Source organism: Polyodon spathula, chromosome 1, assembly GCF_017654505.1.
Source record: "Polyodon spathula isolate WHYD16114869_AA chromosome 1, ASM1765450v1, whole genome shotgun sequence".
NCBI lineage: Eukaryota > Metazoa > Chordata > Actinopteri > Acipenseriformes > Polyodontidae > Polyodon > Polyodon spathula.
In genome coordinates, this window is record NC_054534.1 from 48,576,730 (window position 1) to 48,597,877 (window position 21,148).

The 21,148-nt window shown below is 41.3% G+C and overlaps 1 protein-coding gene across 4 annotated transcripts in view; it reads right to left on the bottom strand.

The window, feature by feature from the left end:
• Window positions 1-21,148, bottom strand: part of hgsnat (heparan-alpha-glucosaminide N-acetyltransferase) — a 53,692-nt gene that overhangs the window by 26,850 nt on the left and 5,694 nt on the right. For all 4 annotated transcript variants that reach the window (XM_041256995.1, XM_041256976.1, XM_041256986.1 and 1 more), the window contains exons 3-8: window positions 16,260-16,396; window positions 15,613-15,734; window positions 13,819-13,888; window positions 12,765-12,834; window positions 10,528-10,634; window positions 10,251-10,327 (exon numbers count right to left, since the gene is read on the bottom strand). In XM_041256995.1, the coding sequence (XP_041112929.1) occupies window positions 10,251-10,327; window positions 10,528-10,634; window positions 12,765-12,834; window positions 13,819-13,888; window positions 15,613-15,734; window positions 16,260-16,396 (583 nt within the window). The remainder of the gene's footprint in view (window positions 1-10,250; window positions 10,328-10,527; window positions 10,635-12,764; window positions 12,835-13,818; window positions 13,889-15,612; window positions 15,735-16,259; window positions 16,397-21,148) is intronic.

A 21,148-nucleotide genomic window follows, 5' to 3' on the forward strand; every position in this document is an offset into this window, starting at 1 on the left:
TTTATAATGTACATTTTTATTTCCTGCGTGCAGTACCTTACACTTTTCTCTATTAAATGTCATTTGCCATGTGTCTGCCCAGTTCTGAATCTTGTCTAGATCATTTTGAATGACCTTTGCTGCTGCAACAGTGTTTGCCACTCCTCCTACTTTTGTGTCGTCTGCAAATTTAACAAGTTTGCTTATTATACCAGAATCTAAATCATTAATGTAGATTAGGAATAGCAGAGGACCTAATACTGATCACCACTGGTTACCACACTCAATTCTGAGGTCTTTCCTCTAATAAGTACTTTCTGTTTTCTACATGTTAACCACTCCCTAATCCATGTACATGCGTTTCCTTGAATCCCAACTGCGTTCAGTTTGAGAATTAATCTTTTGTGCAGGACTTTGTCAAAAGCTTTCAGAAAAGCGTTCAGTTTTGTTTCCCTTTTTGTGGATCGGTATTACGTTTGCAATTTTCCAGTCTGTCGGTACCACCCCTGTGTCAGGAGACTGCTGCATGATCTTGGTTAGCGGTTTGTAAATTACTTCTTTCATTTCTTTGAGTACTACTGGGAGGATCTCATCCGGCCCAGGGGATTTGTTTATTTTAAGAGCTCCTAGTCCCTTTAACACTTCTGCCTCAGTTATGCTAAAGTTATTTAAAACTGGATAGGAACTGGATGACATGTGGGGCATGTTGTCAGTATCTTCCTTTGTAAAAACTTGCGAAAAGTAATCATTTAATATATTTGCTATTTTTTTTCTTCATCTATGATTTTGCCATTTGTATCTCTTAAACATTTAATCTCCTCTTTGAATGTTCTCTTGCTGTTGTAATATTGGAAAAACATTTTGGAATTGGTTTTAGCTCCCTTAGCAATGTTCATTTCTAATCTGGCCTTTATAGCTTCCCCATAAAGTGCCTTTTTTTGCTGAATATTTTTATTACTACATTTTTGAAGAACCACCATCCTTTTTCTGTGGATGTTTTCTCTATTTTACTCCAATCAACTTCTGTTAATCTCTGTTTCATACCTTCATAGTTTGCTTTTCTAAAATTGTAAACCTTAGCTTTAGTCATTACTTTTGGGGTTTTAAAAAACACTTCAAATGAGACCATGTTGTGGTCTGAGTTTGCTAGTGGTTCTCCGACCTCTGTTTTAGTTATTCTGTCTTTGTTATTTGAAAAGTTTAAATCAAGGCATGCCTCCCCTCTAGTTGGTGCCTTGACAAATTGTGTTAGGAAGCAGTCATTTGTCATTTCCACCATTTCAATTTCATCCGTCGTGCTACCCATCGGGTTTTCCCATTTTATATGGGGGAAGTTGAAATCTCCCATTAGTATGGCTTCTCCTTTGCTACACACATTTCTAATGTCATTGTATAACAGATTACTTTGCTCACCGTCTGAATCTGGCGGTCTATAGCATGCTCCTATTATTATGCCCTTTGAATTTGTGTCCGTTATTCTGACCCATATTGATTCGGCTTTGTTTTCTTTGTCCAGGTTTAACACCTGGGCTTCAAGACTGTTTCTTATGTACAGCGCTACCCCTCCTCCTCTTCTGTCCTGCCTGTCTTTCCTATACAGTGTATACCCACAAATATTATATTCGTCTCCATCACTCTCAGGGGACAACCAAGTTTCTGTAACACCTATCACATCATAGTTACTTGTTAGTGCAATAGCTTCAAGTTCAAAAAGTTTGTTTCTGATAAGGTTGGGGTTTGGTAGGCGACTCCTCCATGTCTAAGAAATGCCAGGGGAAGGGGACTGGGATCCAATGTGACTTGCGGGCCGGGTTACTGAGCCTATGCTACGCCCACTCGATATCCTGAAAGTTTGGGATCAAGATGTTGACTTAGCATGGGGAACAAAAAAATTATCCTATGCTGGCTAACATCTGAGGGCAGGTTCGGTCTATCAAGAGGGAAGGAGGTTAACGGCAACAGGCCATTCACATATCCTCACTGCAGTGATGGCTTTCTGCATGAGGTATTAATGATGTTATTAATTTTAAGTTTTACATTGCATGTGTGTCTTTTATAGTTTAGTTCTTTCTAATAATTATTTAAATTGTGTGAATGTGTTTTTATAGTCGTTTTAATGTGCTTACTAATTCAGTTGCTTTAATATGCTTTTATATTAAGGTTCTATACAGTATTCTGTAAGTTTTTAATTATTTCATTTACCATTTGGCAAAACCAGCTACGTGCAGTTTTGCATAGCTTAACACGACTCAAAGTCACAGACGGTCGTCTGAGCTAAACGGCAAAAGGCAGGAAATTAGCAGCTAGTGCGAGATGGGGGAGGGGAACTGAAAAACAAGATGGATGCGCCCTGCTAGGTACAACGTGGTATGCAACCCCCATTCCCCCCCCCCGCAGAGGGAGTGGGCAATGACAGATTGGAAGCACCTATCATTAAGACAAATAGGAGTGAAGTCAACAGTTGTTTACAAAGGTATAAATACCCAAAATGGTAAAGTGTTGTCAGTCTTTTCATCTCTTTCGAATTGACTCCATGGATATCCGTGCTTTCTGATAGAAACGTACGCACTGAGCTGTACTGAGGTTTCGTCCGAAGTCAGTTTAAATCTCGTGCTTATATGATTGTATTGGAGGTATACCTTTCTTGTATATAAAGTGTTTTTGAATCAAAAAACATTTGTCAGCTTAGTTCTTTCACTACATCACCACATTGTAGTCTAGTATTTACTGAGTATCCCAGACCACGAGCACAGGGTAGACTGTAAAGCAATTACTAATTCTCTAGTCTTTTTGGAGTGAGATCATGTGGTTGGCTCATGCTGTCCTTTGTTCGGGACACTTAGGTAGCAAAAGAGACTCAGGGACGAATATTGGCTCGATTTTACTGGGGAGTGTATGGTGAGGTGACACGATGTGACAGAATGCTCGGAATGCCAGCAAGTAGAGCCGGGGTGGGTTTGCCCAGCCCTGTGGTCCCACTGCCCCAGATTAATATCCCCTTTGAACGCATTGCTATGGACATAGGGGGCCCATTGCACCAGTCTGACTCTGGATATATGCATATCTTTGTAATGGTATACTACACAACCAAATATCCAGCGGCAGTACCATCGAAATCTACTAGTGCATTGGCAATTGCAAAATAGTAGATTATTGCAAGAGTAGGGATTCCCCAAAAAATACTGACTGATCACGGAACTATGTCTCAATGTTTAACCCTTAACGGTCCATTTATTGAGCACCTGTCAGATGAGTTGGGTCCAATTTATTTTGTGAGCTTCTATTTCCTCACATTTCTCATAGAAAGCAAGCTCATTTTCTAATGTTTCTGTAGCAAATCTTGCAGTGCTGCTGGCAGGACTTGTTTCTGAAGGGTTTCTCATCCTCTTTTGAGGATATGCTGGAAAGCAAATCCTTACGGTCATGTTTTTCTTTTTCTTATTGTCTGGTTCAGCTAGGACACTTCTTGCACTTGGGTAACCTGTGGCTTGCACCCCAGCGACAGCGAGTGGAACCCCAGCGACAGTGAGTGGAAGCGACAGCGACAGCGAGTGGAAGCGATAGCGAGTGGGAAAAGTACAGGCATGGAAAAGTACAGAGCAGTTCAGAAGCAGTAAGGAGAAATTGCATCTTGAATTGCTTTAAAATCAGAAAACAGAGGACATTGGGGAAACATAGCAGCAGCTCAAAGTCAAACAGCCGTGTGTGTTTTTCTGATAGACAAGCTGAAACTCGGAACAGCCGATTCAAATTCAGCGCCATTCTGAGACACGGGCGAGGAGAGGAGCCAACAGCACAGCAGAACAACACAGTTAAACGAGGCAGTCTTCCCAGCGACAGAGAGCAGAAGGGACAGCGAGTGGGAGATGTACAGGCGTGGAAAAGTACAGAGCAGTTTAGAAGCAGTTTGAAAGCAGGCTGACGGCTGCAAAAGAAACTCAACTTCAGAAAAAAAAAAACCTCAACATGGTCTTCAAGCCAGTAATCTGTGACACCCGCTTTATGTGGGAAATCCGAGAAAACCCAGCGTAGCTAAACCAGGTGTGCGTAAATTGCCGCGCGATCCAGGATTTGCATAAACTAGTAAGTATGCTAGAAATGGAGCTGGAAGTAGTGAGACAGCAACAGGACCTTGAGGAACTGGCACACCCACAATTCATGGAAGTCTGCATCACCCCTAACAGACTGAAAGTCACCAAGGAGATAGGTCAGAACAGCTGGGTTCAGGTAGGCAGAAGCAGGGAAAAAAAGAAACTTCGTCAAACACAACCACCAGAAATCAAAACAACCAACAAATTTGAGTCACTTCAGAATTTTGATGAGCAGAACCAACAACAAGAGAATGAAAGGAACAACATCCAAGACCCCACTGACAGTGGTGACCAGACAGCAAAAAGAAGGGAGGTCATGATTGTTGGGGACTCCATACTGAGAAACACAGCAAGTTCAATTCGCAGTTTGGACCCCCTTACTATAACAGTGTGCTGCCTTCCGGGAGCCTCGGTCAAGCACATCACTGAGAACGTGGACAGGCTCCTAGAACGAACAGGAGACGACCCGGTAGTAGTCGTCCACATCGGTACAAACAACATTGGAAGAGACAGACCAAAATCCCTGCAAAACAAATTCAGAGAGCTAGGAAGGAAATTAAAAGAGAAAACCAAAACTGTGGTATTTTCTGGTATACTACCGGCACCTTGCAAAGGACCATATGGACAGCTGGAAATAATTAATCAAAACGCATGGCTGATGATGTGGTGCACACGGGAAGGCTTCACCTATCTTGATCATTGGACCACATTCTACAACAAGGACTATCTGTATAGACAGGATGGACTGCACTTAAATAACAAGGGAACCAGTCTACTTGGAGAAAAGATCCTCAAGCAGGTTCAGAAGCATTTAAACTAGAAAGGAAGGGGGAAGAAATCAACAAAAAAACAGAAGGGAGACCGCATCAAAACAAGAACAACAACGCAGGTAAGACAACCATTAAAATGTATTTATCTAATTGTAGAAGTATCAGAAACAAAATTCTAGAACTTGAAGCTACTGCACTAACAGGTAACTATGATGTGATAGGTGTTACTGAAACTTGATTGTCTGAGAGTGATGGGGACGAATATAATATTTGTGGGTATACACTGTATAGGAAAGACAGGCAGGACAGAAGAGGAGGAGGGGTAGCGCTATACATAAGAAACAGTCTTGAAGCCCAGGTGTTAAACCTGGACAAAGAAAATAAAACCGAATCAATATGGGTCAGAATAACAGACAAAAATTCAAAGGGCATAATAATAGGAGCATGCTATAGACCGCCAGATTCAGATGGTGAGCAAAATAATCTGTTACACAATGACATTAGAAATGTGTGTAGCAAAGGAGAAGCCATACTAATGGGGGATTTCAACTTCCCCCAAATAAAATGGGAAAACCCAGTGGGTAGCATGAAGGATGAAATTGAAATGGTGGAAATGACAAATGACTGCTTCCTAACACAATTTGTCAAGGCACCGACTAGAGGGGAGGCATGCCTTGATTTAGACTTTTCAAATAACGTAATACCGATCCACAAAAAGGGAAACAAAACTGAACCAGGTAACTACAGACCAGTAAGCCTGACTTCTATTATATGCAAACTTATGGAAACTATAATAAGATCCAAAATGGAAAATTACCTATATGGTAACAGGGTCCTGGGAGACAGTCAACATGGTTTTAGGAAAGGGAGATCGTGTCTAACTAACTTGCTTGATTTTTTTGAGGATGCAACATCGATAATGGATAATTGCAAAGCATATGACATGGTTTATTTAGATTTCCAGAAAGCTTTTGACAAAGTCCCGCACAAAAGATTAATTCTCAAACTGAACGCAGTTAGGATTCAAGGAAACGCATGTACATGGATTAGGGAGTGGTTAACATGTAGAAAACAGAAAGTACTTATTAGAGGAGAAACCTCAGAATGGAGTGTGGTAACCAGTGGTGTACCACAGGGATCAGTATTAGGTCCTCTGCTATTCCTAATCTACATTAATGATTTAGATTCTGGTATAGTAAGCAAACTTGTTAAATTTGCAGACGACACAAAAATAGGAGGAGTGGCAAACACTGTTGCAGCAGCAAAGGTCATTCAAAATGATCTAGACAAGATTCAGAACTGGGCAGACACATGGCAAATGACATTTAATAGAGAAAAGTGTAAGGTACTGCACGCAGGAAATAAAAATGTACATTATAAATATCATATGGGAGATACTGAAATTGGAGAAGGAATCTATGAAAAAGACCTAGGAGTTTTTGTTGACTCAGAAATGTCTTCATCTAGACAATGTGGGGAAGCTATAAAAAAGGCTAACAGGATGCTCGGATACAATGTGAAAAGTGTTGAATTTAAATCAAGGGAAGTAATGTGAAAACTGTACAATGCACCTCGCTATAAAAAAGATATTGCTGCTCTAGAAAGAGTGCAAAGAAGAGCGACCAGAATTATTTCGGGCTTAAAAGGCATGTCATATGCAGACAGGCTAAAAGAATTGAATCTGTTCAGTCTTGAACAAAGAAGACTACGTGGCGACCTAATTCAAGCATTCAAAATTCTAAAATGTATTGACAGTGTCGACCCAGGGACTTTTTCAGCCTGAAAAAAGAAACAAGGACCAGGGGTCACAAATGGAGATTAGACAAAGGGGCATTCAGAACAGAAAATAGGAGGCGCTTTTTTACACAGAGAATTGTGAGGGTCTGGAATCAACTCCCCAGTAATGTTGTTGAAGCTGACACCCTGGGATCCTTCAAGAAGCTGCTTGATGAGATTCTGGGATCAATAAGCTACTAACAACCAAACGAGCAAGATGGGCCGAATGGCCTCCTCTCGTTTGTAAACTTTCTTATGTTCTTATGTCTCTTAAGAGCTCTCTCTTAACCCTTTCTGTGTTCAGGACAAATGTGTTCTTAAAACGAGGATCCAAGTATGGTGCACAGTTGAGAACTGTTTGAAGTGGGTCACTCTCATAGTGCTTCTTCAGATCTGCCACAATGGCTTCTTTCATTTCTTTGGCAAGACTTCGGTCTGTGTCAATAACAGAAAGTGAAGTGTAAATCTTCCACAGAACTGGGAGAAGAGAAAAAAATAGTTGTTTGCTTTTCTCCACTAGAGCATCAGTTAAGTCAGAAATAGGACTTAGGACCCCCATTAAAGTCTCCAAGATACTGATGTCAGAACTCCTGGGCATCAAGTGCCAGCTTTTTCGATCTTCAGTATGAACCTTTCGACCATATCATATGTGGAATTCCATCTTGTAGGTTGATAGTTGATAAGCTGGTGCTTCGACAAACCTAATTTATTTTGTTTGTTAAGGAGAGCAGTTTTACGTTTGCAAGACCTGGTAAAAACAGATATGGTTTTACAAAGTCGTGAAAGGGCTGCTGATACTTTGATCTAAATCAAATGCCCTGTGAATGGCAAGATCCAGATTGTGCCCAAAGCAAGGTATCCAGGTATTTGAATCGAATGCCTTTTTGTTATTACTAGCATTGTCAGTATTAACAGCTGATATTTTTGCAATGTCCAAATTCCATTCAGACAAAACTTCAGTAAAAGTTTCAATCAGATATTCAGATGTGTGGTTTTTAAACATTTAAGCACAAACCAATCTCCCAATCACCTAAAATGTACTGGACTGTTACTGCCATGTAGGTATCCAGATTGCAGCTAGACCACAGGTCAGTAGTACATGAGTTAGCAGCAGTGTTTCCACTCATCATTTTAAGTATGATTTCTTTGGTTTGTGTGTACATCTTGGGAATTTCAGTTTCCATAAAATATTTCTGGCTTGGTAACTCTTAGTTGGAGTTCAGCTTTGACAACATATTTTTAAACCACTTTTTGAGACCGTGTAGAGAGGAACCTAGTCCAAGCAAATTAACTCAGCCACTGCATGGTTTAAATGTTGTGCTTCTTTTGACTTTGGATCATACATCTTTCCTCTCTCCATTGCCTTCCAGATGGTGGTCTGTTGCTTAAAACTACCACTGCTAGTTTGTGTACTAGTTGCTGCTGGAACTTCCCTACTTGCTGCCTACAAAAAAAACACAAAATGATTTGCTGTAATGCTAAACTAGACTAGCTTCATCTACTTAGAAATTTTTTTTAACATGAACAGAGTAATGTGTTACATTGAGGAATACTATGTGTGTGTACGGGTAACAAAGCTGTACATTTCAGAACAATTTTGAATTGTCATTTTATATAGTGCCGTGAAAAAGTATTTGCCCCTGTCCGATTTTCTGTATTTTTGCACATATTTCACATTGAATTTGGTCAGATCTTTTTGTGGGTTGTAGTAGTAAATATAGAGGGATTCTGAGAAAAAAAATGACACCAAAGTTTGGTGCTTCTTCCATTTTTTTGGCGTACAAGGTAATCAAACATGCAATCTTCAGGTGTGAAAAAGTTACTGGCCCCCTAGTTAACTCAACCCAATTAAAGGGATAATTAGGGTCAGCTGTTTGAATACTTTGGTTAACAATCAGGCGTAATTTGGGCCAGCCCTGCCCACCATAAATCTGACTAACTTTGGCCCTTACCATCAGAGTGAAGTTGTCAGCACACAGGTTCTAGAGGCACATCATGCCACGATTAAAAGAAATTCCTGAAGACCTCTGGAAAAAAATTGTTGATGACTATCAGCCTCGAAACGGTTACAAAGCCATTTCTAACGCTCTGGTGCTCCACCAAACCACAATCAGAACCATATTGTCCAAATAGAGAATGTTTGGCACAATAGTGAATCTTCCCAGGAGTGGCCGTCCTACCAAAATCTCTCCAAGAGCAAGGCGTAAAATCATTCAGGAAGTCACAAAGAACCCTAGAACAACATCCAGGTATCTGCAGGCCTCTCTCACCTTGGCTAAGGTTAGTGTTCATGACTCCAACATCGGAAAGACACAGGGTATTTCAGCTATTTCAGTTTTTATTTTGTATTCATTTTCTACAAATTTGTAGATATAATATACAGTGGTAGCCAAGACCAGCTTTACCTGGTTTCGATACTATCACAGTGCGATGACGTAAAAATGTGGCAGCTTTGTAAACCTCTTTTTTCTGACTGCATTAAATCATCTGCACTTCATTAGTCCTGTCACCAAGTGGCAAAAGAGAGCAGAAAATGCATGAAACAAAACAGCAGAAAAGTGTTGCTAAACTGCACATGGTTTGGAGTTGATTGTTCACGCTCCTTAAAATGGGAGAAGTTATAGTTATTGAACTAAAACCAATATAGTAGGCTGTATAAAGTGCTTACAAGTATAACCAAAGTGAAGGCGATTGGTTACAAAATCCAATTATGATCTTTCAGTTTTGTATTTTTAATATATAACTCAATAAAAACTTTTTTTCCCCTTAACAGTGTGGAGTATGGTGTGAGAGAAGTGGAAAAAAAAAATCCTCTGAAACTCTGAGGCACTGACACAACAAAATGTGAAAAAAGTTCAAGGGGGTGTACACTTTCTATAGGTGCTGTATATGTATTTATAAATATGGCGGCGAAGCCGTATGTATGAAGCATTTTGTGTTTGTTATTTTGTTTTTGTATACCTGTTTTATTTGGCTTTGTGAGCAGTGTTTTTTTTGTGTTAAATAAAATGGCGCACGCCGCTTCTTCTGCCCTACACTACTGCAATTCTTTTTCTTCCTGCTTCTGGCCTGACTTCACCACAAAACCATCCCTGTCACATAGTCCCAGAGATATAATCAATTCATTGTGTGGTGGAGGAAGTGGACATAGAAACAGGGGCAATCCATATACTTGTAAGTACCCCTCAAACTATACTGCATGTCAGACATTTTGATCAAAGACTTTACTAATACTTTTTGCACACTGAATTTCTTTTTTTTTTTTTTTTTTTTTTTTTAAATCAGGAGGCTAAAATCAGCTTACCAAACAGTGATGAGCATACTTGTCTTGAAGACACACTTATACAGCGTAAACCACTTGCTTGCACTTACAGTTCGTAGAACTAGCACATTTGGTGGGGAATCATTTTCAATGCTGGTTTAATTTCTAAACAACAAAAAGACAGCCTCGCCTGTGGCAAGTGAACAACTAGGTCGTATAGGTTTTAGCCAGGGTAATTATGCTGTTGTATGAAGGTCGAGATTTAACTAAGCATATTTTGCATTATATACAGTATAACTTTACTGTAAAGTTACACCATATATCAACAATATATTTGTTGTAATAACTAACAAACTAGCTATCTCAGCTTACCATTCCAGCTTTCATGCCTGAAAAACCAGTACCTGCCTCCCCCATAGTTCACAAAGATCATTATTACGAGGGAAAGCCTACAGTGAAAAAAAAAAAAAATTGATTAATCTAAACCGCAACATCTGAGGCATATTCAGAGACTTGTACTGTAAACCAACATTCTGTATTGAAATAATGCGATTAAACTGTATAGGGAAATTTTTTTGCGTAGTCAGTTTTCCAAATAGAACTTTTGCAGTAGATATATATGTGAGGACCATTCTGAGTCTGTGTTTACCCTCTGAATGTATCCAATGATCTGAGTCGTGAGGTGGCCACTCGATGGGCAGGAAAGGTTGGGTCTCTGGATGAGGATTCAGAGGCTTGGTTTGAAGATCCCAGCTCCTGCAAAAAGAACATGTAACATTTAAGTTAGAGGCTCGTAGAGTGCAAAACACTATTCCTGGACTCTGTTTCAACAGTGAGAGAAAAAAAGCTAAACAAAACAGAAGTCATGGGTAAGTATACTTCAACACAGCTCCATACAATATAATAAAGACTTTATTCTTTTTAGCAGTAGAAACAGGCCAGCCCCACTCACACGGTATTCCATGGGGTTGACCTGAAACACATGAAGCAGCAGTATCTAAATGTATAATTTGGCACTTGATTTAATCTGTATATCTCTAAATAATACAAATCAAAAACACAAAAAAACATAACCACAGCACAGACAAAATAAACATTCAACACAAAGGGAACAAATAAAAATGTAATGCAATTTGTGTTGATTAAGGGTTGTTTTTAATGTTCACCATTAAATGTTGGAAAAAAAAAAAACTCTTGCAACACAAAGCTGACTGGTTCCCTGGAATGGAAAAATAAACTGTGCAATATGCTGTCTTTGAGATACAGTACCAGTCAAAAGTTTGAGTACACCTGCTTGAAACCAGGTTTTTCACGATTATCTATGCTTTTAACTGTATAAACTTGTCTATAAACACTTAATATTTCATTATATGATACATGTACTTATATAAGCTGATAATAATAAGTGAATTGCATTCAAAAATTTCATTTTTTATTGAAATTGTAAATCTTGTCAATTTCAATGAAATGGTCACCCAAAGCAAGGGGATTTCAGTCTGAAGCCCAAGTCAGTTAAAAGTCTGAAATGTGTATAACACAATGTTAGAACACAGTCCTAAGTATAAAAGTGTCTTTGTTAGATGTTCTCTGAGTTAACTAGCATGTTACCTAATTAACCTTTTGTCACAAATTATTGTCAACAGGTGAGGGTCCATGATTACTATAAATATAGGTAAGTTTGTCATTCCTGAACATAAGGGAGCAGAAAATGGCAAAATACACTCAGTTAAGTAAAGGGACGGTCTGTAATTACTTTAAGATATGAAGGTCAATATTTAAGACAAATCGCAAGAACTTTGCAAGTGTCTGTAACTGCTGTGACCAAGACCATCAAACGATTTGAAGAAACTGGCACTCATGAGGACAGAACAAGGTCAGGGAGGCCAAGGGTGACCTCAGAATCAGAGAACAAGTTAATTCGAGTCACAAGTCTACGAAACTGGCGATTAACTGCCCCTGAAATATAAGCTCAACTACATGCTACTAGAAGTACAGATGTTTTAACTTCAACTGTTCAGAGGAGATTGCGTGAAGCTGGCCTAACAAAGAATTGCTGCAAAGAAACCATTGTTAAGAGCGCAGAATAAGAGGAAGAGACTTGCCTGGGCCAAAAAACACAGAAACTGGACGTTTGAGGAGTGGAAGTCGGTCTTATGGACCGATGAGTCAAAATTTGAAATATCTGTGTCGAACCGCCAAATATTTGTAAGGCGCAGAGAGGGTGCGCGCATGAGTTCTGCATGTGTGGTTCCCACTGTCAAGAATGGAGGATGCAGTGTCATGGTCTGGGGTTGCTTTGCTGGTGACAGAGTTGGTGATCTTTACCAAGTCCACGGCAAGCTCAACCAGCATGGCTATCATAGCATACTTCAGAGGCATGCCATTTCATCAGGATTACGGCTAGTTGGGCAGTCCTTCCTTTTTCAACAAGATAATGACCCAAAACATACCTCAAAGTTGTGCAAGGACAACTCAATCTAATTAGACATGGGTCGGGTGATTTCCTGCTGAAACTTGTTAACCAAATGTCTCTCGTTTGTGAGGCTGTTATTAAGGCAAAGGGTGTCTGTTTTGAGGAATCCAAGATTTAGAGACAATTTTCAATTTTCTTGAACATTGCTTTGATACTCCATATGTTTTTTTTTGTATATTGTAACGTGCTTTTTCATTTTCAAGTATTTACAGAAATGTATGACATTTCAATTATGAAAAAAAACTAGTTTCCGGCAAGTGTACTCACACTTTTGACTGGTACTGTATACAAAAAATGGGTGCTATTGTGTAGGTTGTCAAAAGCCATTTAGTCTGCAACTACCAGGTACTCCTGGTATCACTATAAATGATACACCTTAGAGTATGGAAAAGTATACGAGTCCAGCTGCTTACAGAATTGATGAGTCTCTCTGTCTCCATTGTAGTGATCATCCTGTACATTATGTTTTTCACTGGATCAAGTCTGTGTGAAAAAAAGAGAGCACAGAATGTTAGTTAGTCTTTTCAGTAGATCCACTTAAACAAAAGTGACATTTTTCTAACAGTTTCCATTGTTATAGAAACAATAATAGTTCCAAACAAAATTTGGTCTCAGCACTAAGCCGCCGACATTTTCGTGAGCTCATCACACCACTTTTTAGATGTAAACAGCTCATATTAACATCCCTTTATCATTTTAATATTGTAACTTAAATCAAAAGTCATGAGACTTACCCAATTAATTCTGACAGCCTTCGGTAGGGATAACCGTGGCTTCATACGGTACTTAGTCTGGATGTTCAGATGTCTAGGGCTGTTTTATTTTCTAAAAAGGTGCTGTTTCTAGTACCAGCAAGCATACGAAAGCACTCAGCCTACGTACCACAACTTAAACCTTTATTTAAAAAATGCATCCCAAGAAGTGAAAAGCTGAAACTGGAATTGACTTAGTTTAAAAATGAGTTTAGATTACTCAAATAGCATTTGTCTGTATTAAGGTGGGAGTTCAGGAGCTTGTTTCTATAGCAGGTATTAGAACTGAAGGCAGCGCCTAACTCAGTCAAAGCATCTTAAAACAGATTTATTAAATATAAATTTAAGGTGTCTGTACAAGGCTTTACTTTGAGATCAGAAAGACTAAACAAGCTTGGTGTGACAAAGCTCACAGTGAAACCTGGAGTGATTTTAACTGCTATGCAATAGGATTGTTATTTTCATCCCTGGCAGGATGGAATAATTGTCACATTATAAAAAACACAAAAAAATCTGAGCACAAAATTCATGCAAAAGTAAGTCTTTGATAAATGACGAGAATCATTATATCCAGTCGTCTCTTAGGTGGCTCAGGTCAAAGATGTGTATGTCAATGCACCACGTATGACCCGGTATCAAGGAATGTCTAGGACTCCTCAGTTCAATTAGATGTTCTGCAGATGTAACAAATACATTAAAATAAATAAATACTTGCCCCATCACAAAGCCTCCAATGACTATGAGAATGGCTACTCCAGCATAAACAAGGAAAGCAATTAGGATCGCTAATAAAAAAAAAAAAAAAAAACAAACAAGTAAAACAAAACATGAATTAAAACTAAAAAAAATAAAAATAAGCAAAAACAAAGGATTGCCAGGGGCACAGAGAAGGGTAAATGGCAAACCTGACAGTGTTAGGATTAAAGAGGAGTGTGATATGGTCTGAAATGTCAGTTACCTTAAACACATTCTTCTTGTTTAGAATCAATTTGTGTATCATTATCGGTTTCCGTCATTGCATCCATATATGTTTAAAAAATTAATTAAGGCTCCAGCCACAGGTGTATATATAAAAGTGATCACAGCTAGGGAAGGGTTTAGTTAGAGTTAATGATGTTGGTGAAAGGTGGAGGATTTTATGTGATCTGTGCTGTCACATCCTGTCTGTTTATTTACATCTGAGAGTGTTTGTAGAGAACTTTTATTTTGGCCCTTGTACAGTTTTGTTTGTTAGTTTGTTTGCGTTCTGCTTCATGTTTTATTTTATAATTATTAAACATGTGCACCAGAGTTTAAAACCTGCATTTTCTGCATTTGACAGCATAAAAAAGGGACGGAGAATCGCAATGTGTTCCTTCACTTTGGTTTGTGTTAGAACCTAGAAGAACTGTGAGAGACCCCAAAGAACGTAACAGCTTTGTGAGTGCTTTGTTTGTTTTTGTTTGCTAGTAAATTGTCGTTTGCAAATTACCAGATGGCTAAGACGTTTCCGGAGCTGTCGCCTTGGGCCAGCACTTAAGCCGGAACAACACTTCACCACTGTCACGAAATAAACTTCACCCACCACTAGCACTACCACACGCACCCAGGACTGGTGACTGTGTCTGTATTATTGTGGGGCGGATATAATTGTTTATTATTTGGGACTGCAATCCCGTTGTTATTTACCCCGTGTAGTACACATTGCTGTGTATTGCCGGGAGATTATCGTTTAGTCGCCAGACCAGGAATCTATAAATAAAATCCTTTCCAAACCGGATTACAATTATCTGTCTGCTTCTTTAACGCACTGCATCACTCCTGCACCGCCACTCAGTCACAGTGCTTTACCCCCGTCTTAGAACAACTATGGGCAGGTGTTCAAACTACTCCTCAACCAAATTCTAAAGGAACTGGTTTGATCAATATAAACAGGTTAACATAACATTACCATTGACTGGGGTACCCTAAGGCGTTAAACTAACTGTTTAACTGATTGATTGTTTTATTTAACCCTTTGATTATTATTTTCAGTGATTGTACATTGTATAACTTTGTGAATTGCATAACTGAATCACATTTGTATTCATCTAGCTATTCTGTATTCAATAAACTGCTTTACTTGACCATTGTTATCAACACGCTTTTGTAATATATTTAAAAACTTTTAGCACTGTAGCAAGTTTCCCAGGTAATTTGAGACTACCATAGTCCTTTAGTCAAATTTAGGGGAGGATGGTCATAAATAATTTAACATCTTCACAAGGTTAATGACTACACTCCAATGTACCAGTTGTACTTGGAGGGAAGATATGTTTGAGAGCACTTTGCAGCCACAGAAAATGATATACAGATTTAATTCAAAGAAGAAGAATACATTACTTCAGATAACTGTGGCATTTCATACTTGTACAATCTTGCTCTTTAAGAATAAAAAGTTGTTGGAGGTTAAAAAAAGAAGGGTCCCCAAAATGGTTTATTTTATTTGATGATCGCAATAATAAAAGTTGGCCAGATGATTAATACTTACGCAGGCAATTGTTTATAGGTTCTTTGTCAACGATTATAGGACAGGTGATCTTCTGTGTGCGGTTACTGAGATTTTTTATCCACAAAGAGTAATTTCCATGTTCCCCAAAACTAAAGTGAACCCTAACAAAAAAAAGAGCAGAAAAACACTAAACTTATAAAAAATTTTATATATATATATATATATATATATATATATATATATATATATATATATATATATATATATATATATATATACATACATACACACACACACACACACACACAGGCTCCCCTTACAGAGTGCTTAATAAGAATATTTTACAAAGTGCCTTGCCAGCACAAACTTGAAGGAAATTAATTCAGGCATTTTTAAGTAATTGTATTTGGACATTCTAGGAACAAACATGGCACCTACTTCTGATCAGATCCTCACCAAAAACAAATCAGCAAGTTTGGCGTTTGGATTAACTAAAACCAGACAGCCATATTAAATAGGTCACACAACAAATTCCCTGAGAACACAATTATTATGGACATGTCCTTGTCAATCTTAACCTATATAATAAAGTATTTCAAATTTTGCAGTTAGTCCGGTTGCCTTTGTCAGCGAGTTTTACATTTGGCACTGCAATAGAGATAGAAAGACATACTTTAGTAACGCACCTGCACAGTTCTCTTGTGTCTTGAGTGCTGTTCAGCTGGAGAGTAAGTGGGTGCTGTGTGCTGACAAAAAACACTGCAGAGCTAGGCAGGCCAGGTCCTTTTCCAGAAGGGATGGCTCCCAGTTTTTGGAAGAGGCACTATATCACACACACCAACAAAACAAAGGACATTCTCAGTGTAGTCAAGCAGACATGCAAAGATAATGGCTTGGTTTACATGCACTTGAAAATCGACTCTACAGTCATGACTATGTGACGTTGTCATGTGAACACATTGTGAAACTGCTAAAGGATGTCCTTTGGCAGCGCAATTTTAAGGGCGGGGTCAATCGCTTTCTCACGATAAGAACAGCTGGTAAACTAATGTTCCGTTTGAATTCAAAGATGGCCACCAAAACATCGTTATGGGAAAGGTGTACCAGAGCCATCGCGAGGGAGAGAAGAATGGCAGCATATGAGGGACGCTAAGTCCTGCCTGACCAAGGTCAGCGAAGTGAGCAACCTCGAAGACCCTAGTGCCCATAGAGGGCAATGAGGGATCTACCACATTCAGACGGTAGAACATGGAAAAGGTATGTGGGGTAGCCCAGTCAACAGTGGCATGGAAAGCAGAAATAGCCGCTAGGTAAACCTTCGGTGTAGAAGGTGATCTACCAGCCTCAAGCAGACCTTGCAGAAACTGGAAGATGACAGGCATGGGACAGGAGATTGGATCATGACCACTAGTACGGCACCAACCTTGAAAACATTTCATAAAAACATAAGAACAGAAGAAAGTTTACAAACGAGAGGAGGCCATTCGGCCCATCTTGCTCGTTTGGTTGTTAGTAGCTTATTGATCTCAGAATCTCATCAAGCAGCTTCTTGAAGGATCCCAGGGTGTCAGCTTCAACAACATTACTGGGGAGTTGATTCCAGACCCTCACGATTCTCTGTGTCAAAAAGTGCCTCCTATTTTCTGTTCTGAATGCCCCTTTATCTAATCTCCATTTGTGACCCCTGGTCCTTGTTTCTTTCTTCAGGCTGAAAAAGTCCCTTGGGTCAACATTGTCAATACCTTTTAGAATTTTGAATGCTTGAATTGGGTCACGGCGTAATCTTCTTTGTTCAAGATTCAATTCTTTTAGCCTGTCTGCATATGATATGCCTTTTAAACCTGGAATAATTCTGGCCACTCTTCTTTGCACTCTTTCTAGAGCAGCAATATCTTTTTTATAGCGAGGGGACCAGAACTGAACACAATATTGCAGATGAGGTCTTACTAATACATTGTACATTAACATTACTTCCCTTGATTTAAATTTAACACTTTTAACAATGTATCTGAGCATCTTGTTGGCTTTTTTTATAGCTTCCCCACACGTCTAGATGAAGACATTTCCGAGTCAACAAAAACTCCTAGGTCCTTTTCATAGATTCCTTCTCCAATTTCAATATCTCCCATATGATATTTATAATGTACATTTTTATTTCCTGCGTGCAGTACCTTACACTTTTCTCTATTAAATGTCATTTGCCATGTGTCTGCCCAGTTCTGAATCTTGTCTAGATCATTTTGAATGACCTTTGCTGCTGCAACAGTGTTTGCCACTCCTCCTATTTTTGTGTCGTCTGCGAATTTAACAAGTTTGCTTACTATTTCCACTTATAGGCACAGTGCGACCTACTGGAATGAGCCCTAGAATTCTGCAGCGTACCCATAACCGTGTCTGACAGCCCTAAGGCTGACCAGTGGTCCCTTTCAGGGGCCAGACCCATAGCATGAGCCTACCGGCTCCGGGTACCAAAGTGTGCCTCTCGTCTGACTGAGAAGATCCCGGCGAAGCGGGATTTCCCCAGAGTGGGCCGTTCAATAGCTGGCACAGGGATGAAAACCAGATTCTCCTGGGCCACCCGGGGGCCACTAAGAAAACTGATGCCTTCTCCGAGTGGACCTTCTCGAGAAAGGCCGGGAGCAATGGCAGAGGCGGGAACACGTAAAGGAGCGCTGTGGGCAATATGCGGGCTAGGGCATCGAGGCTGAGCGGACCGCCACAGCGGTGAAGGGAGTACCATAGGGGGTAGTGTGTCGTCTCCGCCGAGGCGAAGAGATCGACCTACGCCTTCCTGAAACGTTCCCAAATGCACTCCACCACCTGAGGGTGGAGCCGCCACTCCGATGGATGCGGGGCCACCCTCGAGAGGAGGTCCACTGCCCGATTCTCCACGCCTGGAACATGCGTCGCCCGAAGGGGCAATAGGTATTGTTGGACCCAAATTAGAAGCCTGGAGGCTAGGTGATGCAACCCTAGAGACCGAAGGCCACCCTGGTGGTTGACATATGCCACCACTGATGTATTGTCTGTGCGGATCAGCACATATCTCTTCCGTACCACGGGTAGGAAGTGCTGGAGGGCAAGGAACACTGCCTACAGCTCTAGCATGTTGATATGCAGGGACGTCCAATGGCCCGACCAGGGTCCGCTGACTCCTCTGCCTTCGCAGACAGCACCCCAACCCGAGCTGGACGAGTCCGGTTGGAAACTACTACCATTTGGACTCCTTGGCACAGGAGAGAGGTAACCCTTCACCAGTGCAGGGCCACCGAGCAAGCAAGACACACTATCAGCCAACGGTGTCTGTCGTACTTGGGATGCAGATGGAACGCATTGAGCCACGCTTGCAGCGGGCGCATGTGCAGTAAACCCATCCTGGTGCTGATATTGCTATGGCACAAGACAAGGGGCACCATTGACCCATGTCGAAACAGGGAGTTGGGCTGGAGAGCTGCTACTCTGTTGTCAGACAGGTAAGCTTACTATTAATTGGCTCTAGCATCGTTAAGGGGAGACCCCGTCTCAAACAGATGCTTCATCACAGATAGGTGTGTGGGCCACCGCTCCTACCTGCAACTGGGCAGATCAACCAGTCATACAGGCAATTCATCACCCTGATCACTTGCCACCACAATGGAGCAAGGGTGGCATCCATGCACTCTGAAACGTGCGGGGATAGGAAGAGGCCGAATCAACGCATGGAAACTCAGGACGCTCTCCTGTAAGATGGAGCGGAGATACTGCCTTTGTGCTGGACCCATAGAAACTTGGAACAGGTTCTCCTGGTCCAGTGTGATAACCGGGCCAATGGCCTGGTGAGCCACCATTCTACTCAGCCGTGTATTGAAGCACTCAGGCCCCAAGGGTGCAGACGCACCGAGGGCACCGAGTGAGGTAGAATACACTACTGGTGCACCGAAGCATTGGGGACACTGAGTGTTATTAACATGCTGTAGTGCCAAGCACCGAGGCATGGACGTGAAGTCAACACAACCCGGGGAAGCGCATAGCATACACCGGGGTGGATACATAGCTTGAGTGACTGCACCACGTGGCAGCGCATAGCGTATGCCAGAGAGGAGCACAGGCTCAAGGAGCTACGGAGTGTTATGCAGGAACAAAGTGACACATTCCCCATGCCAGGCGGGTGACCAAGCACACCAATAGGCAGGCTAAAATAAGCCTGCTGATTCAACTTAACAGCGGGACCCTGCAGAGCTGGGTCCCCGTAGAGGAATCACACTGCTACTACTTTTCCTTTTCAAACTACAAGGCATTTAAGAAAAACACACACACACACACAATAGTAATTGTGAGGGTAAAATAACAGTCACCACGTTAGCGCGCTGAGTAGGCGGGCTTAAACAAGCTGGTGCATTCAACTCAACAGCGGGGCGCAGAAGAGCTGGGACCTAGTAGAGGAGTCACGTTACTACCTTTTCTTTTCAAACTGCAAGGCAGTAAAGAAAAACACATATACCCAACAATTGTGAGCGCAAAATAAGTCACTCCGGCAGGGCGTACAACTGTTTTGTTTTGTTTTTATAAACAGCATGCCGAGTAGGCGGGCCGACACAAGCTGGCGGATTCAACTCAACAGCGGGACACAGCAGTGCTGGGTTCCCATGGAGGAATCACACTTATTATCACCTCTTTCTAACTGCACGGCAGTAAGAAACGAATACACATACATATAGGCGGACTGATCAAGCCGGCGTATGCAACACAACAACGGGGCGCAGCAGAGCTGGATCCCGGTAGAAATCATACGATATTTTCTCTTTAAACTGCAAGGCAGTAAAGAACACACATATATACACACCCAATTAAAAACGTCATGCCGAGTAGGCGGCTGAGGCAGTCCAGCAGAGTCCACTTTACAGCGGAGCACAGCAGAGCTGGGTCTTTTTTGTCTCTTTCTTTTAAACTGCAATAGCAGAGGAAAACACAAAACAGCAAGCGCTGTAAGTTTTAAGTCACAAAGCGATGCAGGCTGTTATACAGAAAAAGAGTAACACAGCATAGTGGCTGGACAGGGGTGTTTAGCCTGGACTATGTGCAATCACACGTCCGAGGCAGCACGTAGCATACAGCGGAATGCAGCACTGTCTACAGGTACAGGCAACGAGGCGCTGTTGCTCTAGGTCTGAAGCAGGGGTCAAGCACTGTGTGCACCGTGCGGACAGAGCGCCACGCGCAGTGTACTGTGCACTAGAGCCAGATACCATGCACACCGTGTGCACCGAGTACTGTGCAGCGCCAGGCACCGAGCGCACCGAGTACCGTGCAGCACCGGCGTGCTAGCCTGTATCGGTACAGCGAGACAATGGGCACCGTGCGCACCGTGGTACCGAAGTAGCACGGGCAGAGTCTTACGTACCACGGTATTAAAAACACCGGGGCAGCTGTGCACGGTGCCTACCCTGACCGGGGACTGGTCACACGCCTGAGCAGCGCGTAGCGTACAACAGGGGGACAGGGCCGAAGCCGCGGCGGGCGATTGACTTACACAGGCAATAATACAAAACAGTTTTTAAATACAAAAAACAGTTAAAATATTACAGGACAGATGGGG